Here is an 18,732-nt window from a genome sequence, read left to right as displayed (position 1 = left end):
GCATTACGAAGGTGAGAGTAGCAAATGAGGAATATCTGTATTGTTACAAACACGCAAACTTTCTATCCATTGTGCTCACACCGTCACGAGATTATCTTTACGGGCTACAAGTTTCTCTCCACTCATGCTCTTAACAATAACCCGCGTATCTATTTTATAACCCCAAACCTAACTCACTGGCAAAATTATCTATACATTAGAGGATATATATAATACCACTCTAAAAATAGACCCATAATCATAATAGAATTTGAGACATCATTATCCTAACAACCCTCGCACATTGGATGTTGCATTGGTCTATGCTAAGAGAAACCGACTTCCATACATCCAAGCAGTGCCTAATTTAGGGTTCCTCAGGCTTACCAATGCCTATACAGGAAAACAGGTATGCTTCAATACAGGGTTCCAAAAGGTTAAAATTAATATAGATTTTGTTCTACCATGGTAGTAAGAGATTTGGATTTAATTGACTTCTTGTTCGCATCCATAGGCTGTAATTGAGAAACACCAAATCTCATTAATTATTTTTATTATATTGATTATAGCATTTACCTTAATTATATCATTAGTATCAATTTATCATAAAGGGGAGGGAAACAAAAAAAGATTTGTAACTACCATTTTTAAAATAATTAACTTATTGTTAAAAATTTATTATTTATTTACCAACAGGGGCCTAGCGGTATAAGACCAAGGAAGGTCAAGGGTTCGAACCTCAGTGGAGGCAATGTATGTGAGTACCAACTAGAAATTTTTTTTTTTATTATTTATAATAAAACTTATTATACTCCGTTTAAACTTTTTTACCCTAAAAGATAACTTCGTTTTCATACAATATATTCATGAAAATTTAAGAAATTAATTAAATTGTTTTAAAATTTTCTACTTAAAATTTTATTTAAACAAATAATTTAAAAAATTAAATGTAAATTTATACAATTTTAATGGAGTATATGTCATCAAATTAGTATGATTTTTTTTCATAATTTATTTCAATAAGAAAAACAGATTAAGTATAATTCAATAAGAAAGGGTATTATAGTCTTTTAATAAAAAGGTCAATGATTGGGGCATTTTGCAACTAAATGTGATAGTTTAGGTATTATGCACAAAATATACTTCAAGAAGGTTATTTGCAAATTCGAACATAGTTTAGAGGGTTTCTTGTCTTTACCCATCTAAATTTATTATCTCTTTAATGGATAATGATCACTCTTGCTCATCAGTGGGCAAGAAATTCATCCACACCATGCATAGTAATAGTTGGTTGTAAAAAAAGATATATATAAATGTAGCCTTAGGATCTAATCCTAGAGCAATTAGTTAATTAACTTTTCTTTTCTTTATTTTAAGAAACTTACATTTTCTTTTCATACCATGAAATATAGATAGAACTAGATAATTTATTAAAGGAAATAAGAATAAAATAATTTTGCTACTTTTTGGCGTAGGTTTCTCTGTCCAGTAAACAAACCCTTCCCCATCACTACCGATTGTTTATTCACCAAATTTGCAAACAGTAACGGAAACCAAATAAAATTAATCAAAATAGATATATAAAATGGCCTTTGAATAAATATTGCTTGAGAAGTATTAATTATAATCAAAACTCAAATTTCAAGATTGATCCATGTTTTATACTAGGCTTAATAAAATATTTTGAATTTGGTCAGCAACTAATTTAGAATTAGGAGACTACTATTGGCTTCATAATTTTTTTAGAAAGGTACTGCCAAAACAACTCTTAATATATTATTATATGTCCATTTAAATGTTCTCAGTTTTTTTTTTTTGGGTAAATTAAATGTTCAAAGTGTTGATCCTATAAAAAGCATGACACAATATGTATAATATCATTGCAAATACTAATGTTTTTTCAAGGTCCTTAATTTATAGTATTCTAATGGAGAATTATATTCTCTATTTATTTAAAATCATTTAGTATATGTTTTCATAATTTAAAGTGTGGAAAGAAACTAAAAATGATAGACTTTTAATTTTAGATTAATTTTACTTTATCTTAGTTGCTGCTTGCGAATTTGGCAAAAAGTAACCAAATTATTTTATTCTTGTTTTCTTTAATAAATTGGTTAGTTATGTCATTTTACTTTAAGAATATTTAATGATATGGAAAGAAAATGTAAGTTTCTTAAAATAAAGAAAAGAAAAGTTAATTAACTAATTGCCCTAGGATTAGATCCTAAGGTTACAATTAAAAGTTAATATATAATTTCTTGCTTCGATGGAGCAATTGAACACTACTATATATAATAATAATAATAATAATAAAGAAATTTTCTGAATTTTATACATATATATATATATATATATATATATATATTTGTAAGAACCCTATTTAAGGTAGGTTTTGTTAGTTAGGAAACTTTAAATGAGGAGAGGAGTGATTTTTTATTGTTTTAAGAAATGAGATAAGTGTGTTTGCTGTATTAGGAATTGAGATAAATCCGTTGAAATTACAATTATAATTATTCCAACAAATTACAATTTTGTTGTTGCTAGTGAGATTACAATAATAAGTAATAAGGAGAGGAGTGATTTTTTATTGTTTTAAGAAATGAGATAAGTGTGTTTGCTGTATTAGGAATTGAGATAAATTCGTTGAAATTACAATTATAATTATTCACACCGATTACAATTTTGTTGTTGCTAGTGAGTTTACAATAATAAGTAGCACGTTTTTTTTATTATATTTAATGATTTTAAAAGCAATACTAAAAGGTTCATTCAAATCACCTTTAATATATAAATTAATAGGTATCATAAAAAGGAAATTTAAAATATTTTGGGAGGAGCAACTTTAATTTTCTTACACAGAATTATCATTAATAGGCTAATAAAGTTTAAAGAAAAACTTGGATAGCAGAAATTATTATTAGACCTGGACACATTTGATGGTTAGTCCTATTCAGACACTCTAATCAAGGACAGTAAAAGCATAAAAGTGTAATTAGTTTGGATTCAATATTTTTTCCCTTGTTTGCTTCATTTGCATTGATATTATTAGTTAATTAACATAAAACAAGAAAGGAAAAAAAAGATTGGTTACCAACTTTATAAATTAAAGAGAAATTCCTTGACACAAATGAAAATAGAAAGAGTTAATCTGGATAGATTAACTGCAGTAAGTTATAACTGCCTCTATAAATTGAACCACCATCATAAGGGCACAAATGACATAGCAACAATAGAGAACTTGCAATTGTTGTCGTATTCCTTTGTTTATGTTCCTATAATTTTTGTCATAACAATGTCTGCAACCACATTCTTAGTGTTTGGATTTTCTCTTCTGCTTTTGTTTCATGGTGTTGTTTCATTCAACTATGGTTCAGCCCTTACCAAATCTTTGTTGTACTTTGAAGCTCAAAGATCAGGAAAGTTGCCACCTAATCAACGTGTCAAGTGGCGAGGCCACTCAGGCCTAAAAGATGGCAGGGGTGCTGGGGTAATATCTAGTTCAGTTTTCTTTAAAGTGTAGCCATTATTTTAGTTGATTTTATTTATTTTTTCTATATAAAAAAAAAGGAGTTAGAGAAATGTCTCTCCTTTTAACTCTTTCACTCAAGTTGGTTGGTCTCACGCACTCATAAAAACTCCTCTCAACCAATTAGAATGGTGTGTTTTAATTGATTAAACATACTAATGACTTAGAATACTTAACCGTGATTATGAGTAGAGTGTAAGCGTGGACTCCACCATTAATAATGTTTTCAATGGAGTGATTGTGAGAGCAGGTTGGGCCCCACCACTTATGTGACATCAATGATGATACCAACCTAGAAAGTTTACAATATTTCGGAGTGTCTCAGTTGTTGTATCATCCATTAGAGCATCTTCAATGGTAAAATGCTAAATTCGATGTCAAATCTATATTTTGACAGTAATATAGTGTTAAAATGCTACATATTAGCAATTTTGCTCCAATGATGCATTTGATGCAAAATGCTATTTTTTGACATAACCACTGTTCTTTTTTAACTACCATTCCTACCATTCATATTTGCATCAGTAATGTTAATATTAGGCACATTTCAAATCAAGTTGTAGACATTATAAGGAAAATAAAATTAAACTTAATTAAAAAGAATCAAAAATCTAAAATATCTGGTAAAAAAAGAACCCAAAAATATATAGATTTGTATAAATTTATATATTTGATTATATTATTATATAAATTTTTTTTACTTATCAAAAAAAAAATTATTATTATTTGATATGTATATTATATATATATTTTTCTTTTTCGAAATATATATATATATATGTATATTATATATATTTGATTATATTATTACTAAAAATATATTTATATTTAGGGCAAATCATTTCAGCCTCCCCAATCACCTCCATCTCTATTATCATTCTCAACACTGAAATTGCCCCCTCTCCATCTCTATTCTCGTTCTCAACTCTGAAATTGCTCCCTCTTTCTCTCTCTCTCCAACTGCAAACTACAAAATCAACAAGAATTAGAAGTACAAAACCCATATGTTCCGGTTCGGGTTCGCCTGTTCGCGAGCTTCAGCCGCTATCTCTCAATTCTCAAGCTTGTCCCCCTCTCTCTCTCTCTGCAACTGCTAACTTGTACGTATGGGTTTTGTTTTATTTTATTTTTTCTAAAATCAATGTCTTTAATTCTTGTTTTGCAAACTAAATCCTATTTTGTGAAATTTTTTATGATCTTTTTCAAAACCAGAGAGACCCATTTTCAACAAGATGATATTGAAAAAAATAATTTAAAAAAAAAAAAAAAAAATTACCATGGTGCAGAAATCAGATAGGATTTGCTAGATTGAGAGAGAGACGGATAGGATTGAGAGATATAGAAATAAGTATTGCTATAAATTTTGCTAGATTTGGCACCAAAAATGACAAAGGCAATTTTTGATAGGTGAAATAGCAGCCCATTGGAGGCCCAAATTTTAACCCACTTGCTATATTTTGAATTGACAGAGAATATGGCAGGTGGGTTGCAAAAGCTCTTAAGTGAGTTTCACCATCACATTCAACGACTGAGAATCTAGGAAGTACGACACCCGGGGCATTGTAGGCTTTCAAACCACTTGGAGTTCGAAAATTTTATTTTTTCAATAAAGTGATTATTAGTAGAGGATGGGTTCCACAGTTGACGCGAGTCAGAATGGATAATTCACAATCACTGCATTTGGACTCCCTACCATTGTTCTTATTAAAAATTGTCCAATTTATTGTTCTTAACATCACAAGTTTCATTTTTAATAGATTGATCTAGTGGGAGGGTATTATGATGCCGGCGACAATGTGAAGTTTGGATTTCCAATGGCATTTACAGTGACAATGCTTGCATGGAGTGTGGTGGAGTTTGGACCGGAACTCGCGGCCAAGAAGGAGCTCTCGCATGCTCTTGAAGCCATCAAGTGGGGAACAGACTACTTCATCAAAGCTCACCCAAAGAATAATGTTCTTTATGGTGAAGTCGGAGACGGTGATTCCGACCATGCGTGCTGGGAGAGGCCAGAGGATATGACGACTCCCCGGACTTCTTACAAGATTGATGCACAGCATCCAGGATCTGACCTTGCAGCGGAAACTGCAGCTGCTTTCGCTGCATCAGCAATAGCTTTTAGGAAATCAAGCCCTCAATATTCTGCTCAGCTCATCATCCATGCAAATCAGGTCTCTCTCTCCCTCCTTCCCTTTAAATACACACGCATGTACGTACAAATGCGGAGGTGGGGGGTTCAAGCCCCACTAGGGACGTCAAAACTAGTGTTTAGGCATCTTTGAAATACATTTATGGATTTGAAGAAAGCTAATCCAATTGATTTTGTCTTCAATTATAGCTTTTCCAATTCGCTAAAACTAATCAAGGCCTGTACCAGAACAGCATTCCAGTGGCTGGAAAATTCTACTCCAGTAGTGGATACCAGGTAAAATCAAAGTATATATATATACACTTATGTATGTGTGCGTGATCAAGTACCATTTTGTTTCCAAGGAACTTATCAAGACACTAGGATATATATTATATATAATGGTTACCATTTTGTTTGTCCTCCACACAGGATGAATTGATATGGGCAGCTGCATGGTTGCACATTGCCACTGGACAACAAAGTTACATTGATTACATCATTAAATCCGGGAATTCAGGTGGCACCAGATCCATGTTCTCTTGGGACGACAAGTACGTTGGTGCCCAAGTCCTCATTGCAAAGGTAGCGTACATGTAGTATAATGGGATCCTCTGCAGTACAACACGCGTGCAGTGGAGCTATGAACGACGTCCCTAATCACTTCACCCATTAGACCCTATCTTTACTGGCACTAAATATTATTTGTGGTTAATTATTTGCTTAATTAGATGAGAATTTTATGTTTGCACACGTACAGCTTCTTCTGGAGGGAAAGTTAAAAGGGAATCAGAAAGTTTGGGCGGCTTATAAGAACCAGGCTGAGCAATTCATTTGTAACTGCATCCAGAAAGGAAGCAGCAATGTGAAAAAGACTCGGGCAGGGTTATTGTGGTGGAGCCCATGGGATAATCTACAATACACCACGAGTGCGTTATTTGTCACAACCGCCTATTCCAAGTACTTAACCACTGCAAGATCTAAACTTCATTGCCAAGGTGGTATTGTCACACCTCAAGGTCTACTATTTTTTGTTCGATCACAGGTATATAATCTTCTTATACATAACAATACTTGGACACTCCATATATATGCTTATTTATACATATATATATATAAATACTCACACCCACACTCATAAAATTAAGCCTATCTTGGAGCTCGAACCCTCACCTGATCTTGTTTATGTAACGACCCTAAACCGATACCATTTAAAAAAAAAAAAAAAAAAAAATTCGGCATGACCTCCCCTAAAAAGGGGCCTATAACCACCTGCTAAAAAAAACGCAATGGCCTTGGCGTTTCAAGACATATCCGACCTGTCCAACACATAATACAATTAATATATTCCAGCATCCCATTCATCTGTTCATTATACCTCAACATGGATCATCTCATGGTGGAACATTCACATACTATTTAATTCAAATTATCATAATTACAGTCCTAAAATATATGGTTAAGATCTAAAGTACATGTCTTACAACGTTTAGACAACTTATAATAAAATTACAGCCCATGAATATAACTATAATAGCAAAAGTCCATAAGTCTCAGTACAGAATACAATATGCTAAGTTTTACAAAAATAGTGAGACTTAGATACAAAAATAACAAAAAGGTCTTCTAATCCAATTTAAGCCTGTGGTGGAACATCATCCGCCACTTCTTTCCCGTTTTCTGAAAAATTTTAAAATGAAGGGGTGAACATAAGTTCAGTAGGAAGTGCCTAAGGCACACCTTTTGAGACCCGGTGAATCCACACCATAAATAGGAATAAAGAAATTTGGATCATACCATGTCGGGAAAAAAAATATAACCACGATACCACATCATTAATCCAATACCACAAATAAATATGCCATGTAATGAGATGTCGTACCATGCAATGTCACTCCCCATTTTCCCAAAACCATTTCCATTATCATTTCCAAACCGTTAGTGAACCCGTCCCATGGCAACTCCATGGCGGCACAAGAGGAAGATTGGCTATTGTCCCTGACCCATGGCAACTCCATGGCATCATTTGGGGCCCAGGTAACTCAATCACACTAGGGCGATCTCCCTAATCCCCTCTAGGCCTCACAAACGCCGCGGTCCCTAGACAACTGCTAGGCAGCCGGGTTTTTCACAAAAATCGTTTTCAAAATTCTTTCCCAAAATCTATTTCATTTCTTTCAAATCAATTTTTTTCCCATTCTTTCCCAATGAATGCATATATGTCTTATGCATTTCAATGACGTACCAATAAAGAAACTTTTATTTCTTACAAGTCAAATATTTACAATATACATGCCTTATTGGAATATTCTAAGAATTTATATCATGCTTCAAAATCATAAAATTCAGCATATAGGCATATATACACATCTCATATACAACATATAACAAATATGAAAATAACACAAATTAGAACACAAATTATGAAAAATAATTCACTAAAATCTAAGAGATTGTGGATTAAATACCCCTACCTCAATTTAAGCCAAAACCCCCAATTTTCACCTCAAACCCTCAAAATGGGTCAAGATTTTTGAACCCTCTAGGTTGCTCAAAACTGAAATTGCTGTTACACACGTGTAGAGCTCGTCGTGCTTTCCATTTTACCGTAAACGGCACTTAAAAACACTAAGAAATGAGGGAGAAATCAAGCCTTGAATTTGTAAACAAAAAAAACAAGGAGAATGCCGAGAGGAAGACACAGAGACTGAGACGGGAGAGAGGGAATGAGATTACAGAGAGCCAAAAAAAAAAAACGTGGTCTTATGACCACTTAAAACATTCGTGGGTCCCACCCATTTTTTCTTGAATTTTCTTTTTTTATTTTTATTTTTATTTTTTTTTTCTTTTGTTTTAAACTTACACCACACACACACACACACACACACACACACACATATATATAATTAAATCATACCATTACAGTTTAAGAGATGAGACTTACCAACAGCACTAATGGTCTCATTCATGTTTAGATTATGTAATTACGAATTACATACCAATTTAAATGATTTGTTGATGCTTATAATTACTAAAATTAGCTGTAAATACTCAAATTCTTGTAATATGATTGTTGTCCCACTCACATAAATTCAGTAGAATAACATGTTGATAAAATTACCTAAAGTAGACATATGGCTGGCTTTGTATTGTTAGGTGGATTATATACTGGGTTCCAACCCGAGAAGAATGAGTTACATGGTAGGGTTCGGGTCAAACTATCCGAAGCAGATCCATCACAGAGGATCATCGATTGTGTCCATAAAGAGGGATAAAAAGCCAGTAACATGCAAAGGAGGGTTCCAAGATTGGTTTAACAAAAACGCACCAAACCCAAATGTGCTAGAGGGTGCAATAGTTGGTGGTCCGGATCAAGGTGACAACTATTCGGACTCTCGACAAAACTTCCAGCAATCAGAACCCGCAACCGCTAATAGTGCACCGTTAGTCGGAGTTTTGGCCCGACTTGCCTAGCCTTGTTTTGTGTTACCCAAGCTTCTTTTAGGTATACGTACATCATTTTATTATATGCTAATAAAGCAATCTGGATCCCCTCGAATCCAGTTCTATGTACATTGTCATTGCAACAATTTGATATTGACAATGCAACAACACTATATCAGGTTTGCAACCATTGAAAACTGATGATGTAACAGAATCACTTCATGTATCTAGCAACCACTTTTAATCGAGAAAGCAAATGCACGGAATCGATCCATTATGCAACATCATTACATCATGTTTGCAGTTAGTACAAATTTATTATCTTATAGTACAAATTAGTTAGAAGCATGGGAGAACAAAAACGTTACTTTATTGGAACATATAAAAGCGCATAAAAAAAAAATAAAATAAAACATATAAAAGGGGCCAATAGCAACTTATTGTATCGATGTTCCAAACAACCCCATATCCAAATCAAACTAGACTCTAGAATCTAACTTCTTTTTTTTTATTTTGATAATCAGGTGTCCAGGATTTTTCTCAGACTAATTCGCATGACTCATATAAGCATTCCACACGAACCATGTAAAGCTCCGCTTAGCTCTTTGACATCAACACTTCATTCACCAATTTGTCTAAATTCAAAGCAGATAACCTAAGTGGTCTTGTGGCCTCCTCTGCTAATCTCTTCCACTCCAAAGCTCTCTTCTTCATTTTCTTACCCTCTTCTCCATCAATCAACTTTCTCACCACTTTCTCCACTTTCTCTCTCCTCACGTCCCCATCAATCTCCATCCCAATCCTCGATTCACTACAAGCATATAAACAATTTGTCTGCTGATCTGCAAACACTAGGCAATAAATCATAGGCACTCCAGCTGACAAGCTCTCAACAATTGAATTCCACCCACAATGTGTCAAAAACCCACCAATTGATGGTTGATTTAGAACTTGTTCTTGTGGACACCAACCTGATATGAACCCTCTCTCTTTAATTCCCTCCAAGAATTCAGGTTCAAAAATTGCCGAGTCCCCAACAACCAAGTCAGGCCTAATCACTTAAAAAAAAGAGTGGTTACTATTAGCAAGTCCCAAACTAAACTCTAACTCCTCTTGAGCCTTCATTACAACAACACTCCCAAAATTCACATAGATCACAGAGTTGGGTTATTTGGAATTGAGCCATTGGAGGCACTATGCCTCTTCTTTCCATAGATTGTATTCGACAGAGCTCAAGCATTGTTCTTGTTCTGGTATTTGATTGAGAAGTGTGATACCTCCGGATTTCTGAATGCGGGTTGGCCAAGCCTGCGCCCGAACACCCAAGGATATCAAAAATAAATCGGCAATAAACGAACACAAGTACAAAAAAATAAAGAAGAATAAATAAAATGCTGACAAGAAACTAAAATGATAATCTAATAATAAACCTCAGAATATATTTCCATTAATTAATAAACTCTTCTGATACAACTGATCCTCCAAAATACAACTTGGGAATCCATATTGTGTGGACCCCTAGAAAATCCAAACTAAACAAATGACAACAATAACTGTCTAAATCAGGAAACTGAATCATAAAAGAACTCCTATGTAGCATCGGAAGAATGCAGTAGACTGATCCCCGCTCAGCACGAACAACCTCTACTCCTGACGAATACCTGAAAAATAATGATGGGTCAGGCCCACAAACAAGTTCAACTCTACTACAGTCCAAGCAGAGATCCGATAGATGTATACATCCTAGTCAATTCAATATTAACTAGTAGTCCATATATATATATATATATATATATATATATATACACACACACACACACACACACTAAAGAAACCTCACTAGACTATTGGGTTATCTCAACCTGAATAGTAGGCAACATGCAAAACGCACATATAGTGAGCATATAACGACCCACTCCATCATATGGTATGATATTGTCCGCTTTGGGCCTGAGCTCGCACGGTTTTGCTCTTGGACTTTACCCCAAAAGGCCTCATACCAATTGGAGGTGACACACTTACATATAAGTACTTCACCTTTCCTCTACCCGGGCGATGTGGGACTGTGCACCCGTAGCTCGCCAGTGTGGTAGCCTGACAGTGTCTCTCGCACCCGCCCACAAGGTCATCACAATCCACCACCCTTGGAGGCCCGACGTCCCCGTCGGCACACTTCCGGCTGGGTCAGGCTCTGATACCATTTGTAACGACCCACTCCACCACATGGTATGATATTGTCCGCTTTGGGTCTGAGCCTGCACGGTTTTGTTCTTGAGTTTCACCCCAAAAGGCTTCATACCAATTGGAGATGATGCACTTACATATAAGCACTTCACCTTTCCTCTACCCAGGCAATGTGGGACTTGTGCACCCGTAACTCGCCAGTGTGGTAGCCTGACAGTGTCTCTTGCACCCGCCCACGGCACACCCGCCCATAGGGTCATCACAATCCACCCCCCTTGGAGGCCCGACGTCCCCGTCGGCACACTTCCGGCTGGGTCAGGCTCTGATACCATTTGTAATGACCCACTCCACCACATGGTATGATATTGTCCGCTTTGGGCCTAAGTCCGCACGGTTTTACTCTTGGGCTTCATCCCAAAAGGCCTCATACCAATTGGAGATGATACACTTACATATAAGCACTTTACCTTTCCTCTACCCAGGCGATGTGGGACTTGTGCACCCGTAGCTCGCCAGTGTGGTAGCCTGACAGTGTCTCTTGCACCTGCTCAAGACACACCCGCCCACAAGGTCATCACAATCCACCCCCCTTGGAGGCCCGACGTCCCCGTCGGCACACTTCTAGCTGGGTCAGTCTCTGATACCATTTGTAACGACCCACTCCACTACATGGTATGATATTGTCCGCTTTGGGCCTGAGCCCGTACGGTTTTGTTCTTGGGTTTCACCCCAAAAGGCCTCATACCAATTGGAGATGATGCACTTACATATAAGCACTTCACCATTCCTCTACACAGGCGATGTGGGACTTGTGCACCCATAGCTCGCCAGTGTGGTAGCCTGATAGTGTCTCTTGCACCCGCCCACAGCACACCCGCCCACAGGGTCACCACAATCCACCCCCCTTGGAGGCCCGACGTCCCCGTCGACACACATCCGGCTGGGTCAGGCTCTGATACCATTTGTAACGACCCACTCCACCACATGGAATGATATTGTTCGCTTTAGACCTGAGCCCGCACGGTTTTGCTCTTGGGCTTTACCCCAAAAGGCCTCATACCAATTGGAGGTGACACACTTACATATAAGCATCTCACCTTTCCTCTACCCAGGCGATGTGGGACTGTGCACCCGTAGCTCGCCAGTGTGGTAGCCTGACAGTGTCTCTCGCACCCGCCCACGACACACCTGCCCACAAGGTCGTCACAATCCACCCCCCTTAGAGGCCCGACGTCTCCGTTGGCACACTTCCGGCTGGGTCAGGCTCTGATACCATTTGTAACGACCCACTCCACCACATGGTCTGATATTGTCCGCTTTGGGCCTGAGCCCGCACGGTTTTGTTCTTGGGTTTCACCCCAAAAGGCCTCATACCAATTGGAGATGATGCACTTACATATAAGTACTTCACCTTTCCTCTACCTAGGCGATGTGGGACTTGTGCACCCGTAGCTCGCCAGTGTGGTAGCCTGACAGTGTCTCTTACACCCGCCCACAGCACACCCGCCCACAGGGTCATCACAATCCACCCCCCTTGGAGGCCCGACGTCCCCGTCGGCACACTTCCAGCTGGGTCAGGCTCTGATACCATTTGTAACGACCCGTTCCATCACATGGTATGATATTGTCCGCTTTGGGCCTAGGCCCGCACGGTTTTACTCTTGGGCTTCATCCCAAAAGGCCTCATACCAATTGGAGATGATACACTTACATATAAGCACTTCACCTTTCTTCTACCCAGGCGATGTGGGACTTGTGCACCCGTAGCTCGCCAGTGTGGTAGCCTGACAGGGTCTCTTGCACCCGCCCACGGTACACCCGCCCACAAGGTCATCACAGAGCATGAGTATCTAGACCTACCAGGGTACACAACTACACTATATTTAGCTACACATCCCTGGCAATATACGCGCCCTAACCACTGATCTTGAGACTCAAGCTCATATCATGGCACAATACTTATTTATATATAATTTAGTAACAATCCTATCCAATATAAATTAATCCTCCATAAGTCATTCAACTTATTCAGCTGACCTGACTTGAATATAAGTAGGATTTAACATTTTAGTTAATCCATTCCTTTATATAATAAATTAATCCTCCATAAGTTATTCAACTTGTTCAGCTGACCTGACTTGAATATAAGTAGGACTTAACATTCTAGTTAATCCATTCCCTTATATAAAATAGGTAGGACTTAACTGATAAGTTAATCCGTCCCTAGAATGCCACCATCTAATACCGGTGCATTAAACCACACAATTCAACAATTGATGTAACGATTAAGGAAATACATCAAACAATTCAGAAATAACTATGATAATATGATATCAAGTTATCACAAAATAGGAATGACTTGTTATTTATTTAAGCTTCCTATATTATATATCCTACACATTTAATCTCAATTGCTAAAACATTTTAAAAGATTAAATCCATTCGTTTGTTTAAAACATTCAAATAGCAAGCATCATTATGATTGAGTCTATTTAAATTTATTTAAACCCAAACCTAGTTCCTATTTAATATTCAGGAATCCTAGGCATGTTTCTACGTTCCATCATTCCACAGATATGAAAAATACATAATTTAAACATATAAAAATTCACACTGGCAATCAAATCAAAATCATGTATTTATCAATTCATAACACAAGAACAGATATGAACCAATTTCATAAAACCTATGTTCTAATCTAATTAAACATGCATAATTATTTAATTTTATGTGTTTAATAAATTCTGAAATTTCCCAGGCATGTACAGAAACACGAATCAAAGGGAAAGAGATAGAAGAAGAACTTTCCTTAAACTTTCAGATCGAAAGTTAAACTTTTTCTTCTTTGATCTTCTCTCTACAAGGTTTTTCTCCTCCTTCCTTCCTTCTCCTCCTTTCCTCTCTAACTCTCTCTCTTTCTCTCTCTCTAGAATATATCACGTGAATATTTATAACCCCCTTTACAACCTATAGCTATATATTTATAGGCTAAATAAAATAACCCTAACCATTTTCCCAATCCAAGTCAACTTAAAAAAAATAAATATTAAAATATTAAAAAAGTAAGTAAAATATGTTACGTATATAATTTATGTATATCTTTATTAAATAAATAAATTATACACATCCCATTATTTATTGATGGATTATTCAATAATACTTAAGTTACCATAATATTATAAAGTAACTGAAAATATAACACGTATCAAATCTATGTATATTTTTATTATTTAAATATAAAACATATACATCAGATTGAATATTACTACCCAAGTTACTATAAAAATAATTAATAAATTACTTTTCCTTTTATATATATTAAAAAGGTAAGTAAAATATGTTACGTATATAATTTATGTATATCTTTATTAAATAAATAAATTATACACATCCCATTATTTATTAATGGATTATCCAATAATACTTAAGTTGCTATAATATTATAAAGTAACTCAAAACATAACATGTATCAAATCTATGTATATTTTTATTATTTAAATATAAAACATATACATCAAATTAAATATTACTACCTAAGTTACCATAAAAGTAATTAATAAATTACTTTCCATTTTATATATATTAAAAAGGTAAGTAAAATATGTTACGTATATAATTTATATAAATCTTTATTAAATAAATAAATTATACACATTCCATTATTTATTAATGGATTATCCAATAATACTTAAGTTACTATAATATCATAAAGTAACTTAAAACATAACACGTATCAAATCTATGTATATTTTTATTATTTAAATATAAAACATATACATCAGATTAAATATTACTACCCAAGTTACCATAAAAGTAATTAATAAATTACTTTCCCTTTTATATGTATATATAATATATATCTATGCACAACTATCCATGGGTAATAATTCATACACATCCAACCTCTTATCCAAGTAGTCCATGGGACCCAATTGGTTGGTCCATTACTACTAACCATAACCATAAAAGAAAAATAAAATAAAATAATAAAAGAAAAGAAAACATTTAATTTACAATTAATTAAAACACCATTTAAGCACATAATCTAATTAAACAATTAACACATAGACAAATACAAATAATACATAGACACATAATCAAAAAATCAAGTAATACCTAATTCAATTAAATATATAAGCAATTAGTCAAATAATCAATTAAATAATTAAAAATACAATTAAAACAAATAAATAAATACCGAGACTATCCTTTTAAAGTTAGGGGTATTACAAGAAGTAATTGAAGAGGACCAATGGTGTAAACAAGTGGAAACATAGATGAGAGAGTGTTCAGAACTTCAGGTTCTAATGCGTCGAAAGTGTGAAGAACAATGGCGGAAGCTTTAGGTGCTCTTTCTGTTGCTTCCATGGTGTAGTTAAAGACTATGTCATTTGGATCAGTGGTGCCGAAAAAGATTAGGAGATCCTTCAAGCGCATATTTTTCATACCAAGAATCTAGTCTACAGGGGTATCCAAGAATCCATTTGTTAGATTGCTGGGATCTGCAATGTCACGTGTAATGTTAGCTTAGAAACATTTGCATTTCTTTCTATCAAAATCCTAATTACCATGGGTTTTATTGTTCTAAATGATTATTGTATATACATATATCATTTATGTACTTGTATATATTCCTTTCTGCAGAAAATAAGTGTCCCTCCAACTCCAAATTAAAACTATTAAGGGCACTAATAGACATTTGGGCTTACGCAGATAATAAGATCTCTCCTCTCTTCAAAGGGTAATATTATATATGTATGTTTTTTTTTATACTTTTGAGAAAAAAAATAAAAATAAATCTAAGGGACTTGAATTTTTTAATTGACCCACTATAATATAAAATTATATTGTTTTAAGAAACTAAATTACTCACAACATCCCAAACATATTTTCCATATGCATATGAGGGGTTTAAAGATAGTTTTTTATTTTTATTTTTATTTTTTATTTTATGTATTCTCACAAATTAGGAGAGGGAAGACTCGAACACGGACACACTTGCTCGGGGAATTGCATACTCTACTAACTAGGTATAATGGGTTGGCGCTTGTTCAGTTATCCAAAAACTTAAACTATTGGGTAGTTCTGCATATCCACCCATTTATACTCCATTCATTCCATCTGGATCCGATGTGGAACAAACTTCCCCTTATAACACTAGGCCACTGGTAATGCCCATAATCTAAGGATAGTTTCTACTTAAAATTTTGCACTTATTTTTAAAAGGTTCCGGACTATAGAGTGACTATAGAATAGGGGTGCACAAAAAAACCTTGAGAACCGAACCCAACCGAGGGCTTCGGTTCCGGTTCCGATTCTAAACCCATAGAACCGAGCCGGAACCGAAACCATATTTATTTATTACTCCCTCCGTTCCATAATAATTGTCCATCTTTTCTTTTTGGGTTGTTCCAAAATACTTGTCTACTTACCAAATTTAAACAATATATTTTACAATTTTTTATAAAATACCCTTAAAATTTTAAAAAATTTCAAACTTGATTATATATATATTTAAACTTGAAAGGGTAACTTTGAAATTTTCAAAAAAGATAATGCAATAATTATATGTCCCCTTAAAAAATTATATTCCCCATAAGAGACATCTATTATGGAAAGAAGGGAGTATATATTTAATTATATTATATTACTAACCGTGCTAGTATAGTCATAATTAGTCTATTTTAGTTGTCAGATTCCTTACCCACGTGGTCCTTGGTGTCATTGCCTTCTTGGAAACTACAAAAGCAATAAAGCATACTGTAAAGTTTTAAACCTACCTGCGTGGCATAGCCTCTTAATTGCGGGGCGTGACACTAAGTTCTCATCTCTTCTTTAGTGAAAGCCGCCTCCTCCCATCTTTCGTTTTTTTTTTTTTTTAATTTTTTAATTTTTAATTTTTATTTTGCTAAAAAAACCTCTCATCTCCTTTTGGTGAAGCCGCCTCCTCCTTTTTTTTTATTTTTCTTTTTTTTATTTTTTATAATGAAAAACCTCTCATCTCTTCTTTGGTGAAGCGGCCGCCTCCCATCTGTATCAGTGTCCTCGGTTCAACTTGAATTCGTTATTCATTGGTGATTCCGGCCTCTTATTTTCTCACACACCATCGTGATGCCTTGGTCCCGTTATCATCATAATTTCATCATCTTCAGTCAACGATTCTGTAGAACTATACGGTTCCGTCCTAAGGAACCGTGTGCACCCCAGTATAGAGTGACCCAAGAGTTAAAAATTAGTTCTAATTCTCTACTGCTATTTCATCTCATGTAACATTATGTGTCATTACACCAAGCAACTTCACATATCCAACAACTTTATAAAGTAATAAATAACTTTTTCATATATTTGTTGTATTATAATGTAGTGGGTTGCACTATGGATATGCTAGTGGCGCAGAACCAAATCTGTAAATCCAGATTCAGAAAATAACAATTTTGGAACAGGAAGAAGAAGGGAAATATTACCTTTTAGTGGTGCAAGGCCTCTCTCCACAAGAGGGTGGAGCTGATAGAAGCCTATGAAACCACAAGCAGAAAGTGTCCACAAAAGTACAACAGATAGCCCAAATTCTTTAGCAGCAGTGATAGTGAAAGTCATGAAGCCATCAAACACAATGGAAGTCACAGGAGGGACATTTGAAGATGTAGTGTCATTGAATTTGACAAGGAGGTCACGAAACGGTGCCAAACAGTTCTCTTTAATGGACTTATGAATAATAGGCGGGTCTTGGGTGGAGTCTGAATCAGAAGCAGGGAGGCCATCTGAGATGGTCTCGAATCAAAAGTCAGGCAAACCATCGAGGGAGTTTAGCCCTCTGGATTTGAGGAAGCGTTTGTGGTTAAACTTTGTGTTGACAAAGGTTATGTGAAAGCCTTTGTGGTGAAGCAGCTTTGCTAGTTTTAGAGTTGCTTTTATGTGGCTTTGGTGTGGGAATGGTATGCAAACTGCATGAGGTTTATCAGCTAATGCCATTGTTCTCTCTCTAACACTTTCTCTTTCTATATGGCTCACAATTTCTCCTTTGTGGTGCCAAATATATTGAGCTAACACCCTTAATCTTAGATGATCTGGAATGAAAGAAATACATGGCTATTTAATATTTATAGTCAGGAATCATCAACCACGGCTTGCTGATCACGTATGGAGCTAGCACTAATTAAAAAAGTTTGTTGATCATGCATCTTGGAGGACAAGTTTGATGATGTAAAGGGTGATGAATTACATGCTGAGTTGGCAATATTCAACATTATGTGTGTGTTACGAGAGACTCAGAAAGTATTCCTTAATGATGCCAAAAACGTCCAATCTTTTTGGGGTACAAATCACCTACTGTGCAATTCCCATGTTGTTTCCTACAGTAAGCAGTAAGTGGCCTTGGTTTGGTCACGTTTTACTCCACTTAATAGACACTAACACTGTGTTTGGCAATTGCACCATTATTTATAAGTAACATTTCACCACCATTTTTAAG

The 18,732-nt window shown here is 35.3% G+C and overlaps 1 protein-coding gene and 1 pseudogene across 1 annotated transcript; one reads left to right on the top strand and one right to left on the bottom strand.

Annotated features, from left to right (window-relative positions):
• The first annotated feature begins 3,271 nt into the window (after positions 1 to 3,271).
• On the top strand, positions 3,272 to 9,107 carry LOC132273387 (endoglucanase 12-like). The gene is made up of 6 exons (XM_059774345.1): positions 3,272 to 3,466; positions 5,263 to 5,676; positions 5,844 to 5,930; positions 6,066 to 6,218; positions 6,394 to 6,678; positions 8,790 to 9,107. Exons 1-6 carry the CDS (start codon positions 3,272 to 3,274, stop codon positions 9,105 to 9,107), a joined length of 1,452 nt encoding a protein of 483 aa, XP_059630328.1.
• Positions 9,108 to 9,648: 541 nt separating this feature from the next.
• LOC132273385 (7-deoxyloganetin glucosyltransferase-like) lies at positions 9,649 to 18,299 on the bottom strand (annotated as a pseudogene).
• Between the last annotated feature and the right edge of the window lie 433 nt (positions 18,300 to 18,732).

Source organism: Cornus florida, unplaced genomic scaffold (genome assembly GCF_030987335.1).
Source record: "Cornus florida cultivar Cherokee Brave unplaced genomic scaffold, ASM3098733v1 CherokeeBrave_3.0.0_Hap2_Chr09, whole genome shotgun sequence".
Classification (NCBI taxonomy): domain Eukaryota; kingdom Viridiplantae; phylum Streptophyta; class Magnoliopsida; order Cornales; family Cornaceae; genus Cornus; species Cornus florida.
The sequence above is the reverse complement of the archived record's forward strand: the minus strand, read 5'-3'. Positions and strand labels throughout refer to the sequence as shown.